The 25,657-nt window shown below is 39.0% G+C and overlaps 1 protein-coding gene across 3 annotated transcripts in view; it reads left to right on the forward strand.

Annotated features, from left to right (window-relative positions):
* The first annotated feature begins 21,180 nt into the window (after positions 1 to 21,180).
* The window catches only part of PARL (presenilin associated rhomboid like), a 92,211-nt gene continuing 87,734 nt past the window's right edge, over positions 21,181 to 25,657 (forward strand). The window contains exons 1-3 of one of the 3 annotated variants that reach the window (XM_053706868.1): positions 21,181 to 21,394; positions 22,488 to 22,586; positions 24,458 to 24,644. In XM_053706868.1, the coding sequence (XP_053562843.1) occupies positions 22,525 to 22,586; positions 24,458 to 24,644 (249 nt within the window). In that variant the 5' untranslated portion in view covers positions 21,181 to 21,394; positions 22,488 to 22,524. Of the gene's footprint in view, positions 21,395 to 21,902; positions 22,097 to 22,177; positions 22,203 to 22,487; positions 22,587 to 24,457; positions 24,645 to 25,657 lie in introns of those variants that run through there. The other 2 variants (XM_053706867.1, XM_053706869.1) reach the window with 2 other exon arrangements.

Raw genomic sequence — 25,657 nt, forward strand, 5'->3', positions numbered from 1 at the left:
CCTCATCTCAATTGTATTTTTAACTTATTTTTATTTTTTATTTTAGGAAGTTATACTCTATGTGTAGACATATGAGTCTTGATTTATACTCTTAGAGGCCTATTTACTAAAGTGTGGACGGGCATGATACAATGTAGCGTATCATGTCCGCGGCACATAGATAAATACCCACAGCATACACTGTCAGCATTTATCATCAGTTCTGGTGAACTGCTTGTGCAATGCCGCCTCCTGCAGATTTGCGGCCAATTGGCGCTAGCAATTTCTATTTAATATTGAAAGTAGTGGTTTTAAACCCTGCTCTGTATATGGTTTTTACAATGAAGACCAGAGTTTGAATATATTTTGATTTTTATTATTAACTCCTGTTTCGCCGGAAACGAGAGTTAAGAAGCAGCGGTCTTAAGACCGTTGCTCCTTAACTCGTCTGCTACCTCTGCGGCGGCAGACAGCAATCTGCCCTATCGCATACGATCGGTTGATTGACACCGCCTGCTAGCAGCTAATTAGCTCCAAAAGTGCAGGGGGCGGCATTACACAAATATTTCTAGTGAAATGCTTGTGCAATGATAAATGCAGACAGCGTATGTTGTTGGCATTTATCGATTTGCGGCGGACATGATCCGCTACAGCAGATCATATCCGCCCGAACATTGATAATTTGGCCCCTCAGTCTGAAAATAAGATGGATTTGTAAATTGTTTACTTAGATAATGAATGTAATGGCTCATTTAAATAAGAAATATGTTTGGCATTATTAAAAATGATTACTAGAAATAGAGCTTTCTTGGAAATGTATACAAACACTGAAATATGTATAATTGTATAAGTTTTTTGACCTTACCTTACAAACAGATATTTGGACTCTAAGCTTTTAATTATAGGTACCATTCATGGCAAACATGGATCCATATATAGGATGAAAAAGCAAGAGGAAATCACTCCTTGAAAAAGCCCTTGTGGGGGAAACATGTGTTGGAACTACCTGTGGTTTGGACACTGCACAGCACCAGAGGCGGGACTTTGTAAAGTAACTGGACTATTTTCATCCAAGATCAGCTGTGAATGCCGAATCCTCACGGCATTCACTAGCTGTAGATCATACTTGTAATGTTGCTTGTGTTCAGCATTTCTTGTGTGTAAAGCACATTCTTGGATCCTGCGGTCTCCAGTTCCATTGTTTTGCCAGTGGAGGAGTGGGATTGATTTGGGTGTTTCTAACTGAGAGCTCAGTCATTAGCTCTCTAGTATGTGAGTGCAGTCCTTATTTATTGCTGCTGTTTGATTGAATGCCACAGAACTTCACTACTTTAAACTCTTTTACTTTGAGGTCATCTACAGCAAAATTTCTGAAGATTTGGAAGAAATATTTACACCCCAAGGACAATATCCTTATTTACATGTTTTTACAGTACACAGTGTTGTACTGTATATTACTTTTTAGTTTTCACTTTATAAGGGGATCTACAAAAATTAGAAGAATGGGCAGGTAAATGGAAAACTATTTTTAATACTGGAAGATGCAAGGTTCTAAATTATGGAAGTAAAAATATGCATTCACGCTATTATTTAAATGGGGCTAGACTTAGCCAAACAGAGAAGGAAAGGGATTTGGGAGTAGTAATAGATAACAAGCTAAAGATGGGCTTACAATGCAGGGCAGTGTCTTCTAAGGCACTAGCATGTATTAAAAGAGGCATTGATGCAAGGGAGGAAAGCATAATTCTGTCACTATATAAATCCCTGGTAAAACCTCACCGTGAGTATGAAGTGCAGTTCTGGGGACCAATCTCAAAAAAAGACATTGTAGACTTAGAAAAATTTCAGAGAAGGACCACAACGCTAATAAAGAGAATGGAGAATTTAACCTATGAGGAGAGGTTAGCCAAACTGGGTCTGTTGTCTCTAGAAAAATGGGCTTGAGACATGACATGATTAATATATATATATATTTATTTACAGTGCTCAACATAAATGAGTACACCCCTTTTGAAAAGTAAGATTTTAATAAAAATCTCAATGAACACAAGAACAGATCCTAGAATTATGAGAAAAGTGAGTTTTATAGAACATTTGTGTAGCTCATTACATGAAAGTAAGGTTAATAATATAACTTAGATTGCAAAATCTTCATGTTTACTCAAAGTAGGTGATTCACAAATGAATACACCCCAAAACAAAAACTACTACATATAGTATTTTGTATGACCTCCATAATTTGTAAGGACAGCACCAAATCTTCTAAGCATGGAATGAACTAGTTGGAAACATATTGCAACATCTATCTTTTTCCATTCTTCAAGAATGACCTCTTTTAGAGCCTTGATGTTGAATGGAGAGTAATGTTCAACTTGTCTCTTCAGAATTCCCCATGGGTGTTCGATTGGGTTCAGATCAGGAGACATACTTGGCCACTGCATCACTTTCACCCTGTTCTTCTTTAGAAATGCAACAGTGGCCTTAGATGTGTGTTTTGGATCATTGTCATGTTGGAAAATTGCACGACGGCCAAGGGCACAGAGTGATGGTAGCATCTTCTCTTTCAATATAGAGCAGTACATCTGTAAATTCATGATACCCATCAATACAATGCAGCTCTCCGACACTAGCAACACTCATGCAGCCCCACAGAAGGACACTGCCACCACCATGTTTCACTGTAGGCACCATGCATTTTTCATTGTACTCCTCACCTTTGCAACGCCATACAGTTTTGAAGCCATCTGTTCCAAAAACATTTATCTTGGTCTCATCACTCCAGAGTACAGAGTGCCAGTAGTCTTCTTCTTTTTCAGCATGTGTCCTGGCAAATTCTAGGCAGGCATTTTTGTGCATGGGCTTTAGGAGAGGCTTCATTCGTGGACGCTACCCATGCATGCCATTCCCCCTGCAGTGTAGGCCGTATTGTGTCACGGGAAACAATCACCCCAGTTTGGCTTTCTACTTCTTTAGCTAACTGCAGTGAAAGTGCATGGCGATTTTCTTCAACCCTCCTCATCAGAAGACGCTCCTGTCGAGGTGTAAACTTCCGTGGATGGCCTGGACATCTCTGTGAGATGGTTGCATCTTTCTTACATTTTTGTATCACTTTTGCTACAGTATTCTGAGTGATAAGTAAAGCTTTGCTGATCTTCTTGTAGCCTTCACCTTTCTTGTGTAAATACATTATTTTCTTTTTCAGGCCTTGTGACATTTATCTTCCATGTGGTGTCATTGCTGACAGCATGACACGGGAAGGGATTTTCTTTGGTAAGTAATGCCCTTTAATAATTAACTCTCTACAGGACACCTGTTTAATGAATAATTAGACTCACCTGTAGTTGAATTCTTGTTAATTAGGAATTTGTTGTCAGACATTTAACTTTGCTCCTATGACTTTCATTAGGGTGTATTCATTTTTGCAACATGGTCTTGAATGAATTTGTTAGGAAAAAATCTTTGTTGTGGGTGCAAATTAACAAATCTTGGTTGCAATCATTTGCTCGCATTTGTGGGAGTATTTTGTAGTATAATGTCCCATAGAATATGTTTTTTTCCGAAAGGTAAGTAAAGGTTTTCTGACAAATCTTTTGGGGTGTACTCATGTATGCTGAGCACTGTATAAATATATATATATACAGTGTATATATATATTCAAGGCCCATATACAGAGATGGTAGAAGCTCTGTTTATTCCAAATAAATTGTTTGTGACAAGAGATCACAATTTAAGGCTGCAAGGAAGGAGATTTAATCTCCTGCAACGTAAAAATTTTTTCACTGTAAGAGCAATAAAATTGTGGAACTAATTACCTGAGGAGGGAGTAAATGCCAATACCTTAGATACATTTAAAAATGGTTTAGATACATTTCTGGCTAGAAACAGAATTCAGGGATATGATTGTTTGGCGCCCATTTAACAAGCTCCGTAGTGAGCTTCTGGGCACGTGTTTCTGGCGAGCCTTCAGACTCGCCAGGAACAGCAGTTATGAAGCAGCGGTCACAAAGACTGCTGCTCCATAACCTGTCTGCCTGCTCTGAGCAGGCGGACAGACATCGCTGGAAATCAACCCGATCGAGTACGATCGGGTTGATTGACACCTCCCTGCGGGCGGCCCATTGGCCGCGAGTCTGCAGGGGGCGGCGTTGCACCAGCAGCTCTTGTGAACTGCTGGTGCAATGCTGAATACGGAGAGCGTATTGCTCTCCGCATTCAGCGAGGTCTGGCGGACCTGATCCGCACTGTCAGATCAGGTCCGGCAGACTTTGTTAAATAGAGGCCTTTGGCCTCTATTTATCAAGCTGTCAACCGCAAATACGCTGGGATTCGCAGCGTATTTGTGGCGAGCCTGATTCGCCGTAGTTATCAAACCCTACAGACCGGCAAAAGTAGAATTTAGTGACGTAACATACGATCCGCCAGACTCAGTCCGACACACATCGATGGTTACGTCACTACAGATGTTCCGAACGCAAGTTCAGAACAATCTGACTACTTTTGCTAGTTATCAAAAAACTACCAGGTATGCTCACCACTATTCCAGCCCAGCGTACCTGGTTTTCAATCCGCCGCCCTGGAGGCGGCGGATGCCATAGGAATCAATGGGAGTCTGACAGCAGCGAAAGCTCATGTTCGCTGCTGCCCGATATCCCATTGATTCCTATGGTAATGTTTACACCTAACACCCTAACATGTTCCCCGAGTCTAAACACCCCTAATCTGCACCCCCTACACCGCCGCCACCTATATTATACATATTAACCCCTAAACAGCCGCTCCCGGACCCCGCCGCAACAAAATAAATGTATTAACCCCCAAACCGCCGCTCCCGGACCCCGCCGCAACTCTAATACATGTATTAACCCCTAAACCGCCATTCACGGAGCCCACCGCCACCTACATTATACCTATTAGCCCCTAATCTGCCCCCCCCTATACCGCCGCCACCTACATAAAGTTATTAACCCCTATCCTGCCGCTCCCGGACCCCGCCAAGATGGCGTCCCTTGAATTCCGATTGGCTGATAGAACTTCAATCAGCCAATAGGATTGAAGTTCAATCCTATTGGCTGATCCAATCAGCCAATAGGATTGAGCTTGCATTCTATTGGCTGTTCCAATTAGCCAATAGAATGCAAGCTCAATCCTATTGGCTGATTGGATCAGCCAATAGGATTGAACTTCAATCCTCTTGGCTGATTGCATCAGCCAATAGGATTTTTCCTACCTTAATTCCGATTGGCTGATAGAATTCTATCAGCCAATTGTAATTCAATTGACACCATCTTGGATGACATCGGGTAGTCGTCGGTCTGGATGGATGCTCCGCGACGGATGTCTTCAAGATGGAGCCGCTCCTCGTCGGATGGATGAAGATAGAAGATGCCGCCTGGATGAAGACTTCTGCCCGTCTGGAGGACCTCTTCTGCCTGGTTGGATGAAGACTTCACCCGGCTTTGTTGAGGACTTAGGCCACGTTGGGTGAAGACGTCTCAAGGTAGGGTGATCTTCAAGGGGGTAGTGTTAGGTTTTATTAAGGGAGGATTGGGTGGGTTTTAGAGTAGGGTTGGGTGTGTGGGTGGTGGGTTGTAATGTTGGGGGGGGTATTGTAATTTTTTTTAGAGGTAATAGAGCTGATTACTTTGGGGCAATGCCCCGCAAAAAGCCCTTTTAAAGGGACAGTCTAGTATAAATTAAACTTTCATTATTCAGATAGGACTTGTAATTTTAATCAACTTTCCAATTTACTTTTAACATCAAATTTGCTTTTTTCTCTTGGTATTCTTAGTTTTATTCTAAACATAGGTAGGCTCATATGCTAATTTCTAAGCCTTTGAGGGCTGCCTCTTATCACATGCTTTTAAAATCTCTTTTCAACACAAAGAGACAGAAAGTACACGTGGGACATATAGATAACACTGTGTTCAGGCACAGGGGGTTATTTAAGATCTAGCACAACACAATGATAAATTTAAGACAATAGATAATAAACAGTCACAGTCATGTGATCAGGGGCTGGAAGAAGGTTCCTAGATACAAGGTAATCACAGAGGTAAAAAGTATATTAATATAACTGTGTTGGTTATGCAAAACCGGGGAATGGGTAATAAAGGGATTATCTATCTTTTAAAACAATAACAATTATATGGTAGACTGTCCCTTTAAGGGCTATTTGTAATTTAGTATAGGGTAGGGATTTTTATTATTTTGGGGGGCTTTTTTATTTTATTAGGGGGATTAGATTAGGTGTAATTAGTTTAAAAATCTTGTAATTATTTTTTTATTTTCTGTAATTTAGTGTGTTTTTTTCGTAATTTAGATAATTTTATTTAATTGTATTTAATTGTAGTTAATGTAGGTAATTAATTTAATGATAGTGTAGTGTTAGGTGTAATTGTAACTTAGGTTAGGATTTATTTTACAGGTAAATTTGTACTTATTTTAACTAGGAAGTTATTAAATAGTTAATAACTATTTAATAACTATTCTACCTAGTTAAAATAAATACAAACTTGCTTGTAAAATAAAAATAAACCCTAAGATAGCTACAATGTAACTATTAGTTATACTGTAGCTATTTTAGGGTTTATTTTACAGGTAAGTATTTAGTTTTAAATAGGAATAATTTATTTAGATTAATTTAAATTATATTTAAGTTAGTGGGTGTTAGGGTTAGACTTAGGTTTAGGGGTTAATAAATGTAATATAGTGGCGGCGACGTTGGGGGCAGGAGATTAGGGGTTAATAAATTGAATGTAGGTGGCGGTGGTGTAGGGGCGGGAGATTAGGGGTTAATAAATTTAATGTAGGTGGCGGCAGGGTCCGAGAGAGGCGGTTTAGGGGTTAAACATTTTATTTAGTTGCGGCGGGCTCCGGGAGCGGGGGTTTAGGGGTTAAACACTTTATTAGAGTTGCGGTGGGCTCCGGGAGTGGCGGTTTAGGGGTTAATAACTTTATTTGGGTGCGGGGGGCTCCAGGAGCGGCGGTATAGGGGGTAAAACAGTAGAGTATAGTGTGGGTGCTTAGTGACAGGGTACCAAGAAAGCTGCAAATAAGCCGATGAGCAGCGAGATTGATGACTGTTAGTTAACAACAGTCCGCTACTCATCGCACCGTACTTGGTGCGTGGCTTTTTGACAGCTTTCTTGATAATTTTGGCGAACGTATTCAGGTCCGCAGCGGCGATGTTAGGCAATCTTAGGCGAGCGTATTGGTGCCGTTGAATGCACGAAAGTCGACGGCTTGATAACTAGAGGCCACTGTGTTAAATGAGTCACCTTTTTAATGGATTAATTTTAAGATCAACTGGAGCTTTTATTGTAGATAAATTTAGATTTATATAGGTTGAACTTGATGGACTTACTATGTTAAATTTTTTTACTTGGTGCGTGGCTTTTTGACAGCTTTCTTGATAATTTTGGCGAACGTATTCAGGTCCGCAGCGGCGATGTTAGGCAATCTTAGGCGAGCGTATTGGTGCCGTTGAATGCACGAAAGTCGACGGCTTGATAACTAGAGGCCACTGTGTTAAATGAGTCACCTTTTTAATGGATTAATTTTAAGATCAACTGGAGCTTTTATTGTAGATAAATTTAGATTTATATAGGTTGAACTTGATGGACTTACTATGTTAAATTTTTTTACTTGGTGCGTGGCTTTTTGACAGCTTTCTTGATAATTTTGGCGAACGTATTCAGGTCCGCAGCGGCGATGTTAGGCAATCTTAGGCGAGCGTATTGGTGCCGTTGAATGCACGAAAGTCGACGGCTTGATAACTAGAGCCCACTGTGTTAAATGAGTCACCTTTTTAATGGATTAATTTTAAGATCAACTGGAGCTTTTATTGTAGATAAATTTAGATTTATATAGGTTGAACTTGATGGACTTACTATGTTAAATTTTTTGTTTGTCTGGGGTGCTCGATTCTTAAAAAATGGGGACTACAAGTAAGTTTATTTTTTGTTAGATATCTCTTTTGTTCTAATTATTATCTCTGGTTTAGAACTATCTCCTTTTAGTTTTTATGTTTGTGAAATATTTTGTTAAAAAAATCAAAAGTGTTGCATCACAATATCTTTTTGACAATGCTTTTTACAAGTTTTTTGCAAAATGAAATAAACATCAAACGTAAAACTTGAGAGTTTCGGTGTCTTGTTTGGTTTCCTCTAATACAATCAGAATCAGTGAGGAATCTCACAATATTTATTCAATCATAAACAACATAAAGGAACACAATATTCGACTATAGGTTACATCAATATGTATAAACATGGCTAACATTCACTCTAGTTTCTAATTCTACAGCTAGTAAGATAGAGTTGTATTTGGTTGTGAGATTGATATGTCTCTACATCCCAGATGTCTGGGCATTTGTTTTCCTGTTTGCCTCATAATACATTGTATAAGGTTCTAATTGGTCTATACATTGATCTTTGGGGGCCGATTTATGAAAGTGCGAGCAGACATGATACAATGTAGCGTATCATGTCTGCCGCACATCGATAAATGCTGACAGCATGCGCTGTCTGCATTTATCTTTGCACAAGCTTGTGAACTGCTTGTGCAATTCCGCTCCCTGCAGATTAGCAGGGGGTGTCAATCAGCCCGATCGTAGAGGATCGGACGGATTGATGTCCACAGCCTCAGAGCAGGCGGACAAGTTATGGAGCAGCAGACTTTAGACCGTTGCTTCATAACTGCAGTTTTCGGCGAGCCTAAAGGCTCGCGTGGAAACGGGCATCAAGCTCCATTCGGAGCTTGATAATTTGGCCCGTTGGTGTTTAGCAGAGTGGCAGTAGAGCTAGTCATGTGGTAGTGGTATTCTATTTGTTTTTTAACATATTCTAAGCAAGGTGGATCCTTCTTCCAATATCTAGCAATGCTTAGCCTGGTGACATTACGAATCATGGCGTGTTTCTGTAATATACCAGTTATTGGAAAATGGAGAAGTGCCTGTTCAGGGGTATGATTTGTTTTTATCAAAAATTAAGCTTAGTAGATTGGATATATTGGTCCAGATGTCTTTAACCTCAGTATATTCCCACCAAATGTGGATGTATGATCCTACCTCTCCACAACCTCTGTAGCATAATCGATTATGTGCTTCAGCTGATTTGCAAAATCTTGTGGGATAGGTACCAACCATATACCACTTTTAGGTAGTTCTCTTTTAGTTGAAATAATCTTTATTGTCAAAAAGGAAGACAAGAGACATATCTAATACATCATGCCCCTAGTTCAGATAAACATATTTATATTCATTGTTACAGTCTCAGGACCTCTTATCATGTTCGATAAAGTTTTATAATTCCATATATCTGTCTCAAACAACATGAAAAAGAGTTGGCGGATGAAACAACTTCTCTCAGCAATTAGTATATCCATCCGGCTTTCCCAATGTATCTCCATCATTACTGAAATCTCTGAAAGTCCATAGAGTCCTAGGAAAAGCTCCCGCCTACTGAAGTTGCCTTCAGGCATAGGAAATATGAGGTCCTGTTTATTTTCCTGAAGTAGGAACGAAATTATCTATAGTCTTCCTTCCCCTCCCTTTTCTAATGTGTTTTCCTTTTATTTTAATAATTATAAACATTAAACATAAACTTTTGAAACTGTAAACAATAAACTCTTAACTGTATAACCTTTCCCGTCGAGCAGAGAGAGAACCATCAAATTGTATCTAAGATGTATATAAGTTCCCTATAAGAGACTTAGTGGCAATAAGTTTAGGAGAGATCCCCTATCGTGTTATAACTCTTGAAAGACTTAAATTTCCCTTATCTCACTTCTATCTCTGTTCATGATCCAGTGGACCCAAATCTTTTGGAAATGTGTTGTTGTATCCTGCAACCAAGAGGCAGATTCTGACATGGCATATATATTATCTAACCTGTTAATCACTTCTGACCACGTTGGTGAACCTGTTCAGGTAGTTCTCTTTTAATAGTGCATTTACTGTAAAAGAGGAACCTCTGTTGAGATTTGTTATAAAGGTTTCTACCGGCCATCTTTTGCCTAATTCTCTTTCCCACCTTAGCATCACTCACACTCTCGCTCGCACACACACACACACACAAACAGGAACAAACTAACACTCTTACTCACACACACACATATCATACACACAGGAATAAACTAACACTCTTGCTCACACACATACACACACACACACAGGAATAAACTAACACTTGCTAACACATATACACACACACATATATACACACAGGAATAAACTAACACTCTTGCTTACACATACATACACACATATAGGAACAACTAACACTCTTGCTCTCTCTCACACACACAAATAAACTAACACTCTTGCTAACACACACACATACATATACACCCAGGAATAAACTAACACTTCCTGACACACACACAAACACATTAACAAACTAACACATGCTGACACACACACACAAACAGGGACAAACTAACACTCTTACTCAAACACGTACACACACAGGAACAAACACTCTTTCTGACACACACACACAAACTCACACTCTTGCTCACATGCACACACACACTTGCTCACACACATGAACAAACTAACACTCTTGCTCACAAACACACACACAAAGAGGAACAAACTAACACTCTTGTTCACACACACAGGAATAAACTAACACTCTTGCTCACACACACATATCATACACACAGGAATAAACTAACACTCTTACTCACAAACATAGACACACACGTAAAAAAATAACACTCTTGCTCACACACATACTGTACACACACATACAGGAATAAACTAACACTCTTGCTTACGCACACACACAGAGGAATAAACTAACACTCTTGCTCACACACATATCACACACACAGGAATAAACTAACACTCTTGGTCACACACATCACACATACACACACACACAGGAACTAACACTCTTGCTCACACACATCACACATACACACACAGGAATAAACTGACACTCTTGCTCACACACATGCACACACAAACACACACTCACAGGAATAAGCTAACACTCTTTCTCACACACATACACACACATATATACACACAGGAATACACTAACACTCTTGCTCTCACACACACACATACAGGAACAACTAACACTCTTGCTCACACACACACTGAGGAATAAACTAACACTCTCACACACAGGAATAAACTAACACTCTTGTCTTGCTCACAGACATCACACATATACAGACACACACAGGAATAAACTAACACTTGCTCACACACATACACACACACATATATACACACAGGAATAAACTAACACTCTTGCTCTCACACACACACATACAGGAGCAACTAACACTCTTGCTCTCTCTCACACACACACACACACACAAATACACTAATACTCTTGCTCTCTCTCACACACACACACAAATAAATTAACACTCTTGCTCTCTAACACAAACACACACACACACACACACAAACTAACACTCTTGCTCTCTCTCTCTCTCTCTCTCTCTCTCACACACACAGGAACAAGCTAACACTTTCTGACACACACAAACACACACTCTTGCTCACACACACGAACAAACTAACACTCTTGCTCACAAACACACACACAGGAACAAACTAACACTCTTGCTCACACATGTACACAAATAAACTAACACTCTTGCTCACACACGCACATATACACAGGAATAAACTAACACTTTCTGACACACACACAAACACACACTCTTGCTTACACACACACACACACACACACACACACCTGAACAAACTCACACTTTCTCTCACACACACAAACTCTATCTTTTTGACACACACAAGCAAATTCGCACTCTTGCTCACTCACACACAGACAGGAACAAAGTAACACTTTCTGACACACACACACAATCAAACTCACACTCTTGCTCATACTCACATGAACAAACTAACACTCTTTCTGACATACACCCAAACATACTCACACACACACACACACACACATATCATACACACAGGAATAAACTAACACTCTTGCTCACACACATACACACACACACAGGAATAAACTAACACTCTTGCTTACACATACACACACATACAGGAACAACTTACACTCTTGCTCACACACATACACACACACACAGGAACAAACACTCTTTCTGACACACACACAAACTCACACTCTTGCTCACATGCACACACACATTTGCTCACACACACATAAACAAACTAACACTCTTGCTCACAAACACATACACAAAGAGGAACAAACTAACACTCTTGTTCACACACACACAGGAATAAACTAACACTCTTGCTCACACACACACATATCATACACACAGGAATAAACTAACACTCTTGCTCACACACAGGAGTAAACTAACACTCTTGCCCACACACATACACAGACACACACACACACACAGGAATAAACTAGCACTCTTGCTCACACACTGTCAGGGTTTTTTCCCTGTTACGTTTGCCATGTACTGCTGGCAGCCATTTTACTCACCTCTTTTGCTGACTCTGGTGCATACTGTGTGATGCTGCTCATTTCCTGTACTTCCTTTCATGGCCAGACTGGTGTACATCATCCGTGTGAGACAGGATGCAGTCTCAGAATTGTGATGTCATCACTTATTATTTAAAGGGCCTCTGTTCAGTATGCTTTGCCCTTGCGTTGTCCAGAGCTGTTTGTGAGAGCTCCTGTGTATTACCTGGCTGTCTGATGTCCCTCCTGGTTCCTGATCCCTGGCTTGTTCCTGACTCTGAGGTTCTCCTTGTTCCTGATTCTGGCTTGTCTGACTACTCGCTTTGGCTCCTGACTCGGCTCGTCTGACTATTCGCTTTGGCTCCTGACTTGGCTTGTCTTACTACCAGCTCTGGTTTTGATTCCTTGTTTGTTATTTGACTTGTGAACTTTTTATTATTTTTTGCTATTAATAAAGGTGTGATTATTTTTGCACTTCTCGTCTGATTCCTGCCATTGTGACACACACACACAGAAATAAACTAACACTCTTGCTCACACACAGGAATAAACTAACACTCTTGCTCACACACATACACACACACAGGAATAAACTAACACCTTGCTCACACACACATATCATAAACACAGGATTAAACTAACACTCTTGCTCACACACACAGGAATAAACTAACACTCTTGCTCACACACATCACACATACACACACACACACAGGAACTAACACTCTTGCTCACACACATCGCACATACACACACACAGGAATAAACTAACATTCTTGCTCACACACATACACACAGGAATAAACAACACTCTTGCTCACACACACATATCATACACACAGGAATAAACTATTACTCTTGCTCTCACACACACACACACACACACAGGAATAAAATACACTCTTGCTCCAACACATACACACACATATATATACACACAGGAATAAACTAACAATCTTGCTCACACATACACACACATACAGGAAGAACTAACACTCTTGCTCTCTCACACACACAAATAAACTAACAATCTTGCTCTCTCTCTCTCACACACACACACACACAAACAAATAAACTAACACTCTTGCTCTCACACACACAAATAAACTAACACTCTTGCTCTTTCTCTCTCACACACACACTCACACCCAGGAATAAACTAACACTCTTGAAACACATACACACCCAGGAACAAACGTACACACTTGCTTACAGTGACTGACACATACGTATAAAACCCACTTTAACATAAAAATAGAAACATTTACACTTACATGACAGTTGCTGACACTCTACCCCCTACAACACAACTCCAAGGGTTTGACTTTATTCTGAACATTAGCTGGCTGCCACACCTGTTTTGCAAATACTAGTCACTAGCGAGAAATTGAATCCATTATCCGATTGGTTGTGTATCCGGTGACCTCACAGAGACATGGACCAATCAGATCATGCAATAACGACTGAGGACAGATACGCTGCAGAGAGTTCTGTTCTCTCGGAACTTAACCATTGGTCCCACCCACCACGACATGCTTTTAAAGGTTCTCGGACAGACCGGACTGTTATGTGAAAGACATTTGTCTGTCAGATTATTATCCGTCGCACATGCATTTTGTCCGAGAACCTTTAAAAGCATGTCATGGGAGGTGGGACCCATGGTTAGGTTCCCAGAGGTGGTGGTGGCACCCGAGGCTCTGATTAGAACAGAACTCTCTGGAGCATATCTGCCCTCGGCCGTTATTGCATAATTTGATTGGTCTGTGTCTCCGTAAGGTCACTGGGTGCACAACCAATCAGATAATGGATTCAATTTGTCGCTAACACCTTGTTTGCACAAGAGCACCAGCTGGCTCCCTCACCTAGTGACGTGCGGTGAGGTCAGAGGCTGGTGAGGCACTAGATATGATACGCCGGAGAAAAACATATACCGTGGGCCGCAAGTACCCCCAACAGGGCAGGTTTTAATTATAGCTGAACCAGTGCATACCTCAATATGCAGTTGCACAGCACAGTTTGCGCTTATAAACAGGTGGAAGGCTGGAAGCAAAAATAAATAAATAATTACTTAAAGTTACCATAATTATAACTGCGTCCTCCAGGGCAGTGGCAGCAGCTCCTCTTACTCTCTGAGTCCTAGGCAGCTTGGCTGAGTTGAGACTCGGCAGTGGCAACGCAACTGGCACCCACTCCATTTCCTGCAACAATTCAATGTAAAATAGGAAATTGGTTATGGATAGTATTTAGAGCATATTTGTCAGATACTATCTAACATGCCACTTGCTAGAAATAAAAGTTTAGCTAACTGCGCTTTATAGTAAAACATGAGATTTTTTTTGTTGCACAAGGAGATAAAGTGGTACTTATTTATTTATTTATTTTTGCTTCCAGCCTTCCACCTTCCAATCTGCATATGCTAACAGCTATTAATAGAGACCATATGTAAGAATATCTCACATTGTGTGAGATATTCTAAAATTTAAATGATGGTCTCTATTAATAGCTGTTAGAATTAGCAGATTGCTTAATAAAATTATATAAGTAAATCAGACACCACTATATGGATATCAAAAGTTCATGCTGTGATGTGACATATTCTAGCATCACAGCATGAACCTTTGATATCCATATAGTGGTGGCTGCTTTACTTTTATAATAATTTTATTAAGCAATGAAATAATCTGCTTGCTAATGGCATGCCAACACAGTACACTCAGACAAATAATAATAAAAAACCTATCTCTACCTAGTGTTTTCTTTCTTAATTCCTAAAATCTCCATAATGTCCGTGTTTGAGATATTGTGCAGCATTTAACCGCATACTGTATTACAACCTATAGCTGTTTATGAGCACCAACACAATTTTTAATTAATATAATTTATTTGTAAGTGAAACAAATTCAGAAACTTATTTTAAAGATTTATATATTTTTAATAAGTTTTTGCTTTTCTAGGTTTTTTTATGAGAAGTTAATTTTTTTCTACACCTTCTGTGGAAAGTTCTAGTTTATTGCTCTACTCAATTTACTTTCATAACATTTGCTTGAATCAATAGGCAGCAGTTAATATGAGGGGAATAAATTATAGTAAATACTGCTGCCTTCTAACAGACATTTTATATTTCTTGACTTACATTCAAGATATTGTTCCAGTCAGTAGCATTTGTATATTGAACTGTGTCAATTGTGTTATAGATCAAGTGCATTACTATATTAATAAAATGAAGCAGCAAGCCTATTTTACTAAAAAAAAATAATTCAATGATATTAACTTGATAATTATGTACTTTACTAAATTTAAGTACACTATACTACTACACTGTCAGACACTTAAATTTAAAAACAGTATAATTGCATTATAAAGTACATAATTATCAAGTTAATATCATTGAATTATTTTTTTTTAGTAAATTAGGCTTACTGCTTCATTTTATTAATATAGTAATTAATGCACTTGATCTGTCTTATACTAACAGACTCAACAAGCTCAGCTGCTAAGAGTGCTTAAAACTTTTAAAAGGCCTAGGGCTGCAGCTCCTTTGCCTACACCAGACTTCTGCGCAAACCTTTGACCACTCTTAGCAGCTGAGCCTGTTGAGTCTGTTAGTGTAAGACAGATCAAGTGCATTACTATATTAATAAAATGAAGCAGTAAGCCCATTTTACTAAAAAAAAAATAATTCAATGATATTAACTTGATAATTATGTACTTTATAATGGACTTATACTGTTTTTAAATTTAAGTGTCTGACAGTGTAGTAGTATAGTGTACTTAAATTTATAACTTGATAAGTACATAATTATCAAGTTAATATTATTGAATTTTTTTTTTTTTTTTTTTAGTAAAATAGGCTTGCTGCTTCATTTTATTAATATAGTAATGCACTTGATCTGTCTTACACTAACAGACTCAGGCTCAGCTGGTAAGTGTGCTTAAAACTTTTAAAAGGCAATAAGGGCAGGCATATGGCTGAGACACCGATCATGCAAAAGCTCAAAGGTTTGTGCAGACGTCCGAGTTAGATCCGCCTAGGGCTGCAGCTCCTTTGCCTAGCTACACCGGACCAGAGACTACTAGTGCTTATTTTTTGGGCTTTCAACCGAGGTCCCACATGCTGGAACGGCTAGGAGTGGGTTAGCCAAAATCTACTCCCAAAGATCACTGTTTCCCCTTTCACCTCTCTTCTTGGACATTATATGACTCACTGGCAATTTGAAAAAAATAGTATTACATTTATAATCTGACACTCGACTCCACTCGCACTCACCACCACAAGTCCGGACCGCAACTGTCTGGAACCCTCTCACTCTCTCTGTCAGCTCTGTCTCCTGCTGCGCCTGCCCTGCAACAATACGGCGGGTGATGACTGACGGGTCTCTCTCCTCAGAGTCCTCACTCACAGTCCGAGACGATGACACAGGAGGACAGGACACACTCAGAGGACTCGGCACTGCAGCAGCTCCCTCCTGTACTGTTCCCGCGCGCCAACAGTCACAATCGTCAAGTCCAAGGCACGCCTCAACCCGGCAGCTCTGACAGCTGATTGGCTGTCCGGATCATCTCCATCATAGAGTGGGTTTTGAGAACCGCCTCTATTGGAACGTGGTATAGGCCAGATGAGACACCACTGGGTGGCGCTAGCTCATAGTGAGCTAAGAACATTAGCAAGCATCCATGTTGCGCAATCAATGGAGGGCAGCTGAACCACTCACCGCCTCTTGATTGCGCAACATGGATCTGATCACCTGATGAATTATGCTATTGTGCTGCACTGTGTGATCTGTGGTGCCGGGGGAGGGAGGGGGTGGGGGGTGTACCTAGGGAGGTGTTGTAAAAAATATGTAGACAAGAAAAATACTCAAAACTTTTTTCTTCGCCATTATTAAATAAAAACTTTTTCTTCTGATTTGACAGGGGAAGCGGTGCCTCCCCTGCCTCCTATTACTGCACGTCACTGCCCTCACCGGTTCTGCACCTCCCTTCCCTCAGCAGCATTTAGAAGCACAAGCTGGGAGGAGAATCTTGCCTAGCAACTGGCAGATAGCCACTACCATTTTTGTGAGTCACTGCACAGGAACTTCAGAATAAGAGAACAAGCAGACTGTGCTGAAACAGCACAAGACAGTAAAGTAGCTGTGCCCCAACTGGTACAGCTGAAAGGTGAGGTAAAAAAATAATAATATATATTTATACAGTTTGACAGTCACTGAGACTTCTGTACCTGTGCCACCACTGGCCCTAATAAAATAATTTACAGTGCTGTACAGTTGCTGTGTGCGTGCAAATTCCAGGCGGGGCAAGTGCCCCCCCTCGGAATGCCCATGGCTGCAGGGTGCGCAGAGGGGAACATGAATTGCACCCCTGGACAGCACATGATTAGTGGCCAAGGTGGCAACCCTACCTCCAGGCCTTGCTCCCTGACTCAGAGTAAAGCCAGGGGGTGCTGTGTTGAGTGACACAGCGCTCCCTGGTTGCCATGAGCCAGTCAGGGGGATCACTTTGATCTCCCCACCGGCATGGGGAATGGCATAGTGCCCCCTTGGAGCAGTGTTTGTGCGTATGAGGATGATTATGGTGTGCCCAGGCACACTTGACACATCCTGTGCACATACCTATGCATCTATTGTTGCCCTAGTGGTTTTAAAGTGGTTTTGCTTCTGTAAAATCAATTAAGAAAACTTTTTTTTATGAGACAGGCAACTTTAGCAATGAAAATATGTTAAGATGATCACAAATAGCCTCAGATCATTATGGATATTGAAAAAGCTGCCATTTCAATTGACACTTTCATTTCCCTTTTCGTGTTTCAAAAATAAAAATAAATGCTATTCCAATTCAAGTACTCATTTAAACTTGCCCCCTTCTAAGGACTACTAAATGTGTAGTAATTTCTCAGGCTTGGGGCAAAATCTGTGTCAAATTAGGTGCTGGATTACATAATATCCCAGAAAGAAAAACTTTTATAACTAAAAAACTAAAGCAGCACAAATAATAATTTTAACACACAAACACAGCAAAAATGAATGGTATATTTGTTATTAAACTAATTAATTAAAATGTAGTTAAATTAATTAAAATGTGGGTTGCAAAGGGGCAGAGTTTGATTATATATAATGCGCAATATTTCTAAAACCAAACGTACTTTATTTGCAAATGGTATATTTGTTCTTAAAATCTAATAACATGGATTGCAAAGTGGTCGGGGTTTAATCAAATATGATGCACAATATTTCCAAAACCCATGGTATATTTGTTTTTAATATTTATTAATGTGAAGTGCAAAGTAGGTGGAGTTTGATCATATATAATGCACAATATTTCTAAAACTAAACTGGCGCAATATCCCCAAAACCATACTGGCACAAATGTTAATTTTTGCAGCACAAATCAGCACAAAGTAATGGTATATTTTTATTCATATTTTAAAAACATGGAGTGCCAACTTTACACAGATGAGGCAAATTGGATGGCGGGTTACATCATTTCCACTGACAAAAAACAAACTGTTATAACTAAAAAACCAAGGCAGCACAAAATTAAATTTTTAATGGCACAGACTGGCACAAACACAGCACTAACCAACCAGTCTGGTTTCATGTCTTTTGGCTGTTATAGGGGGGGCTGGGTGACCTTTATTAAATCGTTAATAACTAAAAAATGAAACAAGATAGAATGGAGATTTAAATGGCACAAACCAGCACATACACAGCACTAACCAACTAGCCAGTTTCATGTCTTTTGGCTGTTGTATGGGGGCTGTGTGACCTTTATTTAACTAAAAAAACAATTGCTCTTATCTTAAAAATAAAAGCAGCACAAATCTTAATTTTTACAGCACAAAACAGCACAAACGTAGCACAAATGAAACACAGTGGATTTTTTATTTGTGCCGATTGTGTGTGGGGGGGGGGGGGGCAGCTTCACACAGCTGGGATGGGATGCAACTTAGAGAGAGAATCTTTAAAAAAAGAAATTTGGTGGATACATCAGCTTAAAATTTATGGAGACAAAGGTCTTAATAAGGATATTTAAGCCACGGCATTTTAATAAAATTGTTATGCAAATAATTATACATTATGTCCTTTCTCTAATTCTTCCTTATTTTCCTTCTTTTGAGTGTAATATAGTGTCAATATTATATTGGAGTTTGTGTTGCACTCCTTTAAGAAGATAGGCAGACTTTGGGCCAGATTATGAGTGGAAAGTAAATGCAATCGCTTGAGCGGAATCGCAATTTACACTAGAATGATCAGAGCTGTGGTTAACTGTTTCGTGACAAGAAGTTTCACAAAACACATAAAAAATGCATTACAAAGTATAGGTACTAACACCATATAATAAAAAATTATTTAAAATATATATATTGTGCACTAAAGGTATAAGGGCTCAAAGTTATGAGGTCTTAGGTGTTTAAAGGGACACTAAACCCAATCTTTTTCTTAATGATTCAGATAGAGCTTGCGGTTTTAAGCATCTTTCTAATTTACTCCTATTATCAAATTTTCTTTGTTCTCTTGCTATTTTTATTTAAAAAGCAGGAATGTGATGCTTAAAGGGGCATTCCAGTCAAAATTTAAATGCACATAGATTAATTACATCTTTGAATAGAAACATATATGCAATATACATGCATAAGCAAAAATGCTTCTAGTAAAAGTTATCACTGTTTTAGTGTTAACATTTTTCTCTGCACGTCCATGGGAAGAATAGCTAGATATTGTCACTGCACCCACATTTTAAATATTGCAGCTGCTCAGAGTGCCAGTGGGGATTGTATCATGTCAGCAATTAACAAATTGAGTCATTACCAGGTGGTACAAGCTCCTAAGGCTCTCTGAGCAAGTGCTAGGTTTAAAATGCTGGTGCACGGTGCATACTTAAATACTTTATTGAAACAGCTATAGCTTTTATTAGAAGCATTTTTGCTAATGCATGTATATTAAAAATTGCTTCTGTTCAATACTGAAATGCACCCGTGTGGTTTCCAATTTTGGCTGGAATATCCCTTTAAGAGACGGACCATTTTTGGTTGCTTATTGCTTGCTTATTGTTTTGCTAAATGTAGCCACCAATAAGCAAGCACTATCCAGGGTGCTGAACATAAAATGGGATGGCTCCTAAGCTTTAAATTCCTGCTTTTTAAATAAAAATAGCAAGAGAACAAAGAAAAATTGATAGTTGGAGTAAATTAGAAAGTTGCTTAAAATTGCATGCTCTATCTGAATCATTAAAGAAAAAAAAGATGGGTTTAGTGTCCCTTTAACATTGAGATAGATATATATGTGTACATATGTATATATGTGTATATATGTATGACTATGTACTAGGAGCAAGATGATGATTGGTGGCTACACATATGCCTCATCATCAGCCCCCCCCCCCCCCCACCCCAGATGTGTCAGCTAGCTCCCAGTAGTACATTGCTGCTCTGAAGCTGACTTTAAAGGGACATAACACTCATATGCTAAATCACTTGAAACTGATGCAGTATAACTGTAAAAAGCTGACAGGAAAATATCACCTGAGCATCTCTATGTAAAAAAGGAAGATATTTTACCTCACAATCTCCTCAGCTCAGCAGAGTAAGTTCTGTGTAAAAAGTTATACTTCAGCTGCTGCCCATCTGCAGGTAAAAATAAATAAATGAAGAAATGAACAGCAGCCAATCAGTATCAACAGTGCTGAGGTCATGAACTCTTTTACTGTGATCTCATGAGATTTGACAACTCTCATGAGATTTCATAATAAACTTCCTTCCTTAAACATTTGGATATTATGGCCGTTTAACTGTGTTTAATACATTGGAATTCATTTTTATTTTAAACTTGTATGACATTTTAAGTAAATGTGCTTAAGATAATACAGTTTAGAAAAAAGGGAGAGTTATAGAAACACATAAGAAACCAACTTCCACGAATAAGAAACAGCTTGAACAAGAAACCTTCCTTATCGTTATACAAAGCAAGATTTGATTGCCAATGGTTTGTGAGATTATTTATACAACTGTATATTTTGTTTACTCTTTTGTGTAACTATCAAATATTAATATAATTTCACAGCGTTGGTGCTAATAGTGATATATTTGAAGGGGCTCCCGTGATGTAACCTGTACTATATATCACAAAACACTGAGGCAACATGCAAGGCATGTCAAAGACAGTTTGCAGTAAAAATTGGAATATTTAAAACGCACAATTATATAATCTATTCCACGTCTTGTGTGACCAAAACAGCGAAATATTATTCAATAGCGTAAGCTGCCCCTTGTGTTTAGTGTAAAAAATGTTTCACCACAGTATGTAAAATAACTTCTATAGAATTAGTATTTTGTATTCTACTTCTATATTTTCCCTCCAAACTGTTATGTTATTAGAGAAAAAAACACAGGGCTATTATTTCTAGTGGGTGACGTTTCAGAGGGCGGAGTCTGGGAAGTTATATAAGGTCTGGCGCTCGCTCTTGCGTCATCATTCTTGTACGCAAGGCGGACGTAGTAGGCCCTGATGAGTGCATAGGCCTATAGCGGAGCGTGTGCCAAGCAAGCTACGGGCGTCTGAAAGGCTTCTTTTCGAGGGGAGTGGCTTTAGGGGATCACATGACAAGCGTGACTTGTGCAGTGTGACCTGCCGGACATTACGCCCTCAAACCCAAAAGTTGAAGCTTTTGACATCTGACCCTTGTTGGTATGATATTAATTAATGAAGCTCTGGACCTAAACCATACTCTCTTTATTTTAATACCTAAAAATAGGATGTAACTAAATTGATAACATACACAGCTTATTTGCCAGTTTGTAATAACATATACTGCGTTTCTGTAACTACTGTAGTTGTTAATATATTTTTTTATGATAGACATACAGTTTATGAACCATAATGGAAAAGCAGTCATTCAATATGTTTGTAAAATTCTGTGTGATTTCTGCAGTTTATTTTAGATCCCTGGATTCTCACAGATGTATTTGTAATTTTGCATATGCCTTATATACCTAATATCAAACATTTTGTATTTTACAGTATGTAGTTGCTAATGTCTTATACAGTACATTGATGATGTTGTCTTTTTATATTGCAGGTATTCATTAAACTTATGCAAGTTGTTTAGGAGCAAGATGGCATCAGCATGTTGGACGTTAAGAGCGTGTACAGGAAGGAGTTGGTGTCAGGGTCGTAGGTATGATCTTTGTATGTCTTTATATTCATGGTTAAACTTTTATTTGCACTCAGAGCATCTTTGTTATTCTGGTATTTATATTTGTGTGACTGTTGGGCTATATATTTTTTTAAAAAAGGTATCTTTATTTAAAAAAGCAGGAATGTAAGCTTACAAGCCGGCCCATTTTTGGTTCAGAACCCTGGGTAGCGCTTGCTAAATGGTGGCTATATTTAGCCACCAATCAGCAAGTGCTACCAAGCTCCTGAACCACAGATGGGCCTGCTCGTAAGCTTAAATTCCTGTTTTTTCAAATAAAGATTCCAAGAGAACGAAGACAATTTGATAATAGGAGTAAATTAGACCAATAGCCTTGGGTGTCAACTGACGTCCTAGCAAAGCTAGAGGTGGAAACGTCACCTCGTTGGAGAAGAGCACTGTGCTGTGGGGGGCCCGGAAGTGCTGAGTTAGCGATATACTTGCCGCACATATAGGGGTGAGTTTAACAGCGTTTTTTTAGTGAATGATGACTGAAACTAATGTTTATATTTAGTTATGGCAAATCCTATCATTTGTTATACGCTTGGATTTACCATCACTTCAATGTTTTAAACTTTCGACACACTACACAACAACATTGAGTGCTGTATCACTAGCATAGCTAATTGAGAAGAGGTGGAAATGTCCCCTTGTGAAAAATTTATTAGCTTTACGGTGGGCATCCGAAGTGGGTATGTTTTATTTCATGTTGTGTTAAAATTCACAAATGAAGGTCCATTTATATTAACCCTTGGATACAGGCTAGCATTTCAAAAAAGCTACTCTTTACCATCACTTTAAGTGGCCCTCTACATCTTTCATTGTGCTTTTATATGTGCAAGCATAACAAGACTTTAGGATAGTTGCGTAAATAAAAATATGGTGAGCCACTGTGACATTCTCAGTTGAGGGCTAAAAGATTTGAAGGTGCTTTAATACTCTTGCTGAGAATCACTAACCTGGAGGCTTCCCTAGGGTCATGTTAAGCAAAATGTGTGGTGTTCTCTGTTAGGGAGCAAATAAATAGAGCAAGATTGAATATTGTGAAGGGAATACAACACATTAAAGCATGTAATTTTAACACTAGCAACCCAGCAATGCAATATATTTAACCCCTGTAAATGGGGTTAACACATATTTAAAGTACCACTTGGGAGCTGCAGAGAACTGCTGGTCTTGAGGGGAAACTGACAGTTACCCAATAAGCAGTAACAGTTGCACAGCTGGCTAGTGCATCTACTCCTGCTGATTGGGTTAGCAGCTATGTCTTGCTTGGAACCAGCAGTGCTCTGTGGCTCTCGAGCAGGACTTTTACTATATAATAAACACACAGCATTGCAGGATTGTTACAGTTAAAATTAGATGCTCAAATACTTTTAATTATAATGACCCTTTAAAGGTAATTTAGTGCCTGTATAGTTTTATTTAAAAAGGGTTTTTATAAAAGCGTTAGTATGAAGAGTGTAGATTATTAAAGGGTTACAAAAATGCAATGAGGAAATTCTGTAATTGTTAGAGCATTTTCTAAATGCATCATTGGTTTCATGTAAATGTGTAAAACATAGTTAAAGTCGGCTCCATCAAAGAAATAAACTATTGGCTTCTTGCTGAACACAGCCAATGAGCTAGTGACGAGTCATGTAAAGTAGCTACCAATCAAGAGTTATTTTCAGCTCTGAGGTTAAACACAATGGAAGAAGGAAGGCTTTTTCATCAAGCAAACTTTTTCTTGCAACTGGTTTGTGATTGTTGAGTAAAGCTATGAAAAAGTTTTAACTATGTGAATAAAATACTTTACTGCCACTAAAGCAGTGATATGTTCATTTAGCTAATTACAGCTCTATATTCTGTAGGCTTCTCACTGAGCAGAGGAATGGATTCAGGAAAGCCCCTAAGAAGCCTGAACGAGGGGAGACAGAAGTTCGGGGTGGATCTGAGACGGCAAAAAGCAGCTTCACACCACCAATTGCAGATGCAACAGTCCCAACGCGGTCCTACATGCTGAGGCGGCTCTATAAACCTCTCTTCTTTACTGTTGGGGTACATAAGCTTTGCCATGTATAACAAACCATCTGTTTATTTATAGTGAAGATTGTCAGATGTACGTTACGTTCACACTCACAGCTTTAAAGGGCCATGATACCCAAATGTTGAAACACTTGAAAGTGATGCAGCATAGCTGTATCAAGCTGACTAGAAAATATCACCTGAACATCTCTATGTAAAAAAGAAAGATATTTTACCTCAAAAATGCCTCAGTAGCCACATCCCATTGTAAAGGACTTCTAAGTAGCAAATCAGTATGTCTGTCCTGGGACAGGCAAAGAAACGAGCTTTGTGCACTCTCATCTTATTTCCCTATTCAGTTTAAGGAAGTTTACTATGAAATCTCACAAGATCTCAGTAAAAGAGTTTATGACCTCAGCACTGTTGATGCTGATTGGCTGCTCTTTATTTCTTCATATATTTTTTTGCCTGCAGCTAAGCAGCAGCTGAAGTATAACTTTTTAAACAGAACTTACTCTGGTGAGCTGAGGAAATTGTGAGGTAAAATATCTTCCTTTTTTACAAGGAATCAGTTTCAAGGGATTTAGCGTATGAGTATTATATCCCTTTAAGTTATATGCTAAATAATCATTCTAATAATCTATACACTGATAATGAACTTGCTTTGTTACATCATGACGTTAAAGGGATACTAAACCCTATTGTTTTTCTTTCATGATTCAGATAGAGCATGCAATTTTAAGCAACTTTCTAATTTACTCCTTTTATCAATTTTACTTTGTTCTCTTGCTATTTTTATTTGAAAACGAAGGCATCTAAGCTAAGGAGCCATCCGATTTTTGGTTCAGACACTGGACAGCACTTGTTTATTGGTGGGTGCATTTAGCCACCAATCGGCAAGTACAACCCAGGTTGTGAAGCAAAAATGGTCCGACTTCTAAACTTACATTCTTGGTTTCCAAATAAAGATCGCAAGAGAATGAAGACAATTTGATAATAGGCGTTGTGACCAACCCTGCGCCAGTCACTTGTTTGGCACAGAAAGG

Source organism: Bombina bombina, chromosome 3, assembly GCF_027579735.1.
Source record: "Bombina bombina isolate aBomBom1 chromosome 3, aBomBom1.pri, whole genome shotgun sequence".
In the NCBI taxonomy this organism is placed as follows: domain Eukaryota; kingdom Metazoa; phylum Chordata; class Amphibia; order Anura; family Bombinatoridae; genus Bombina; species Bombina bombina.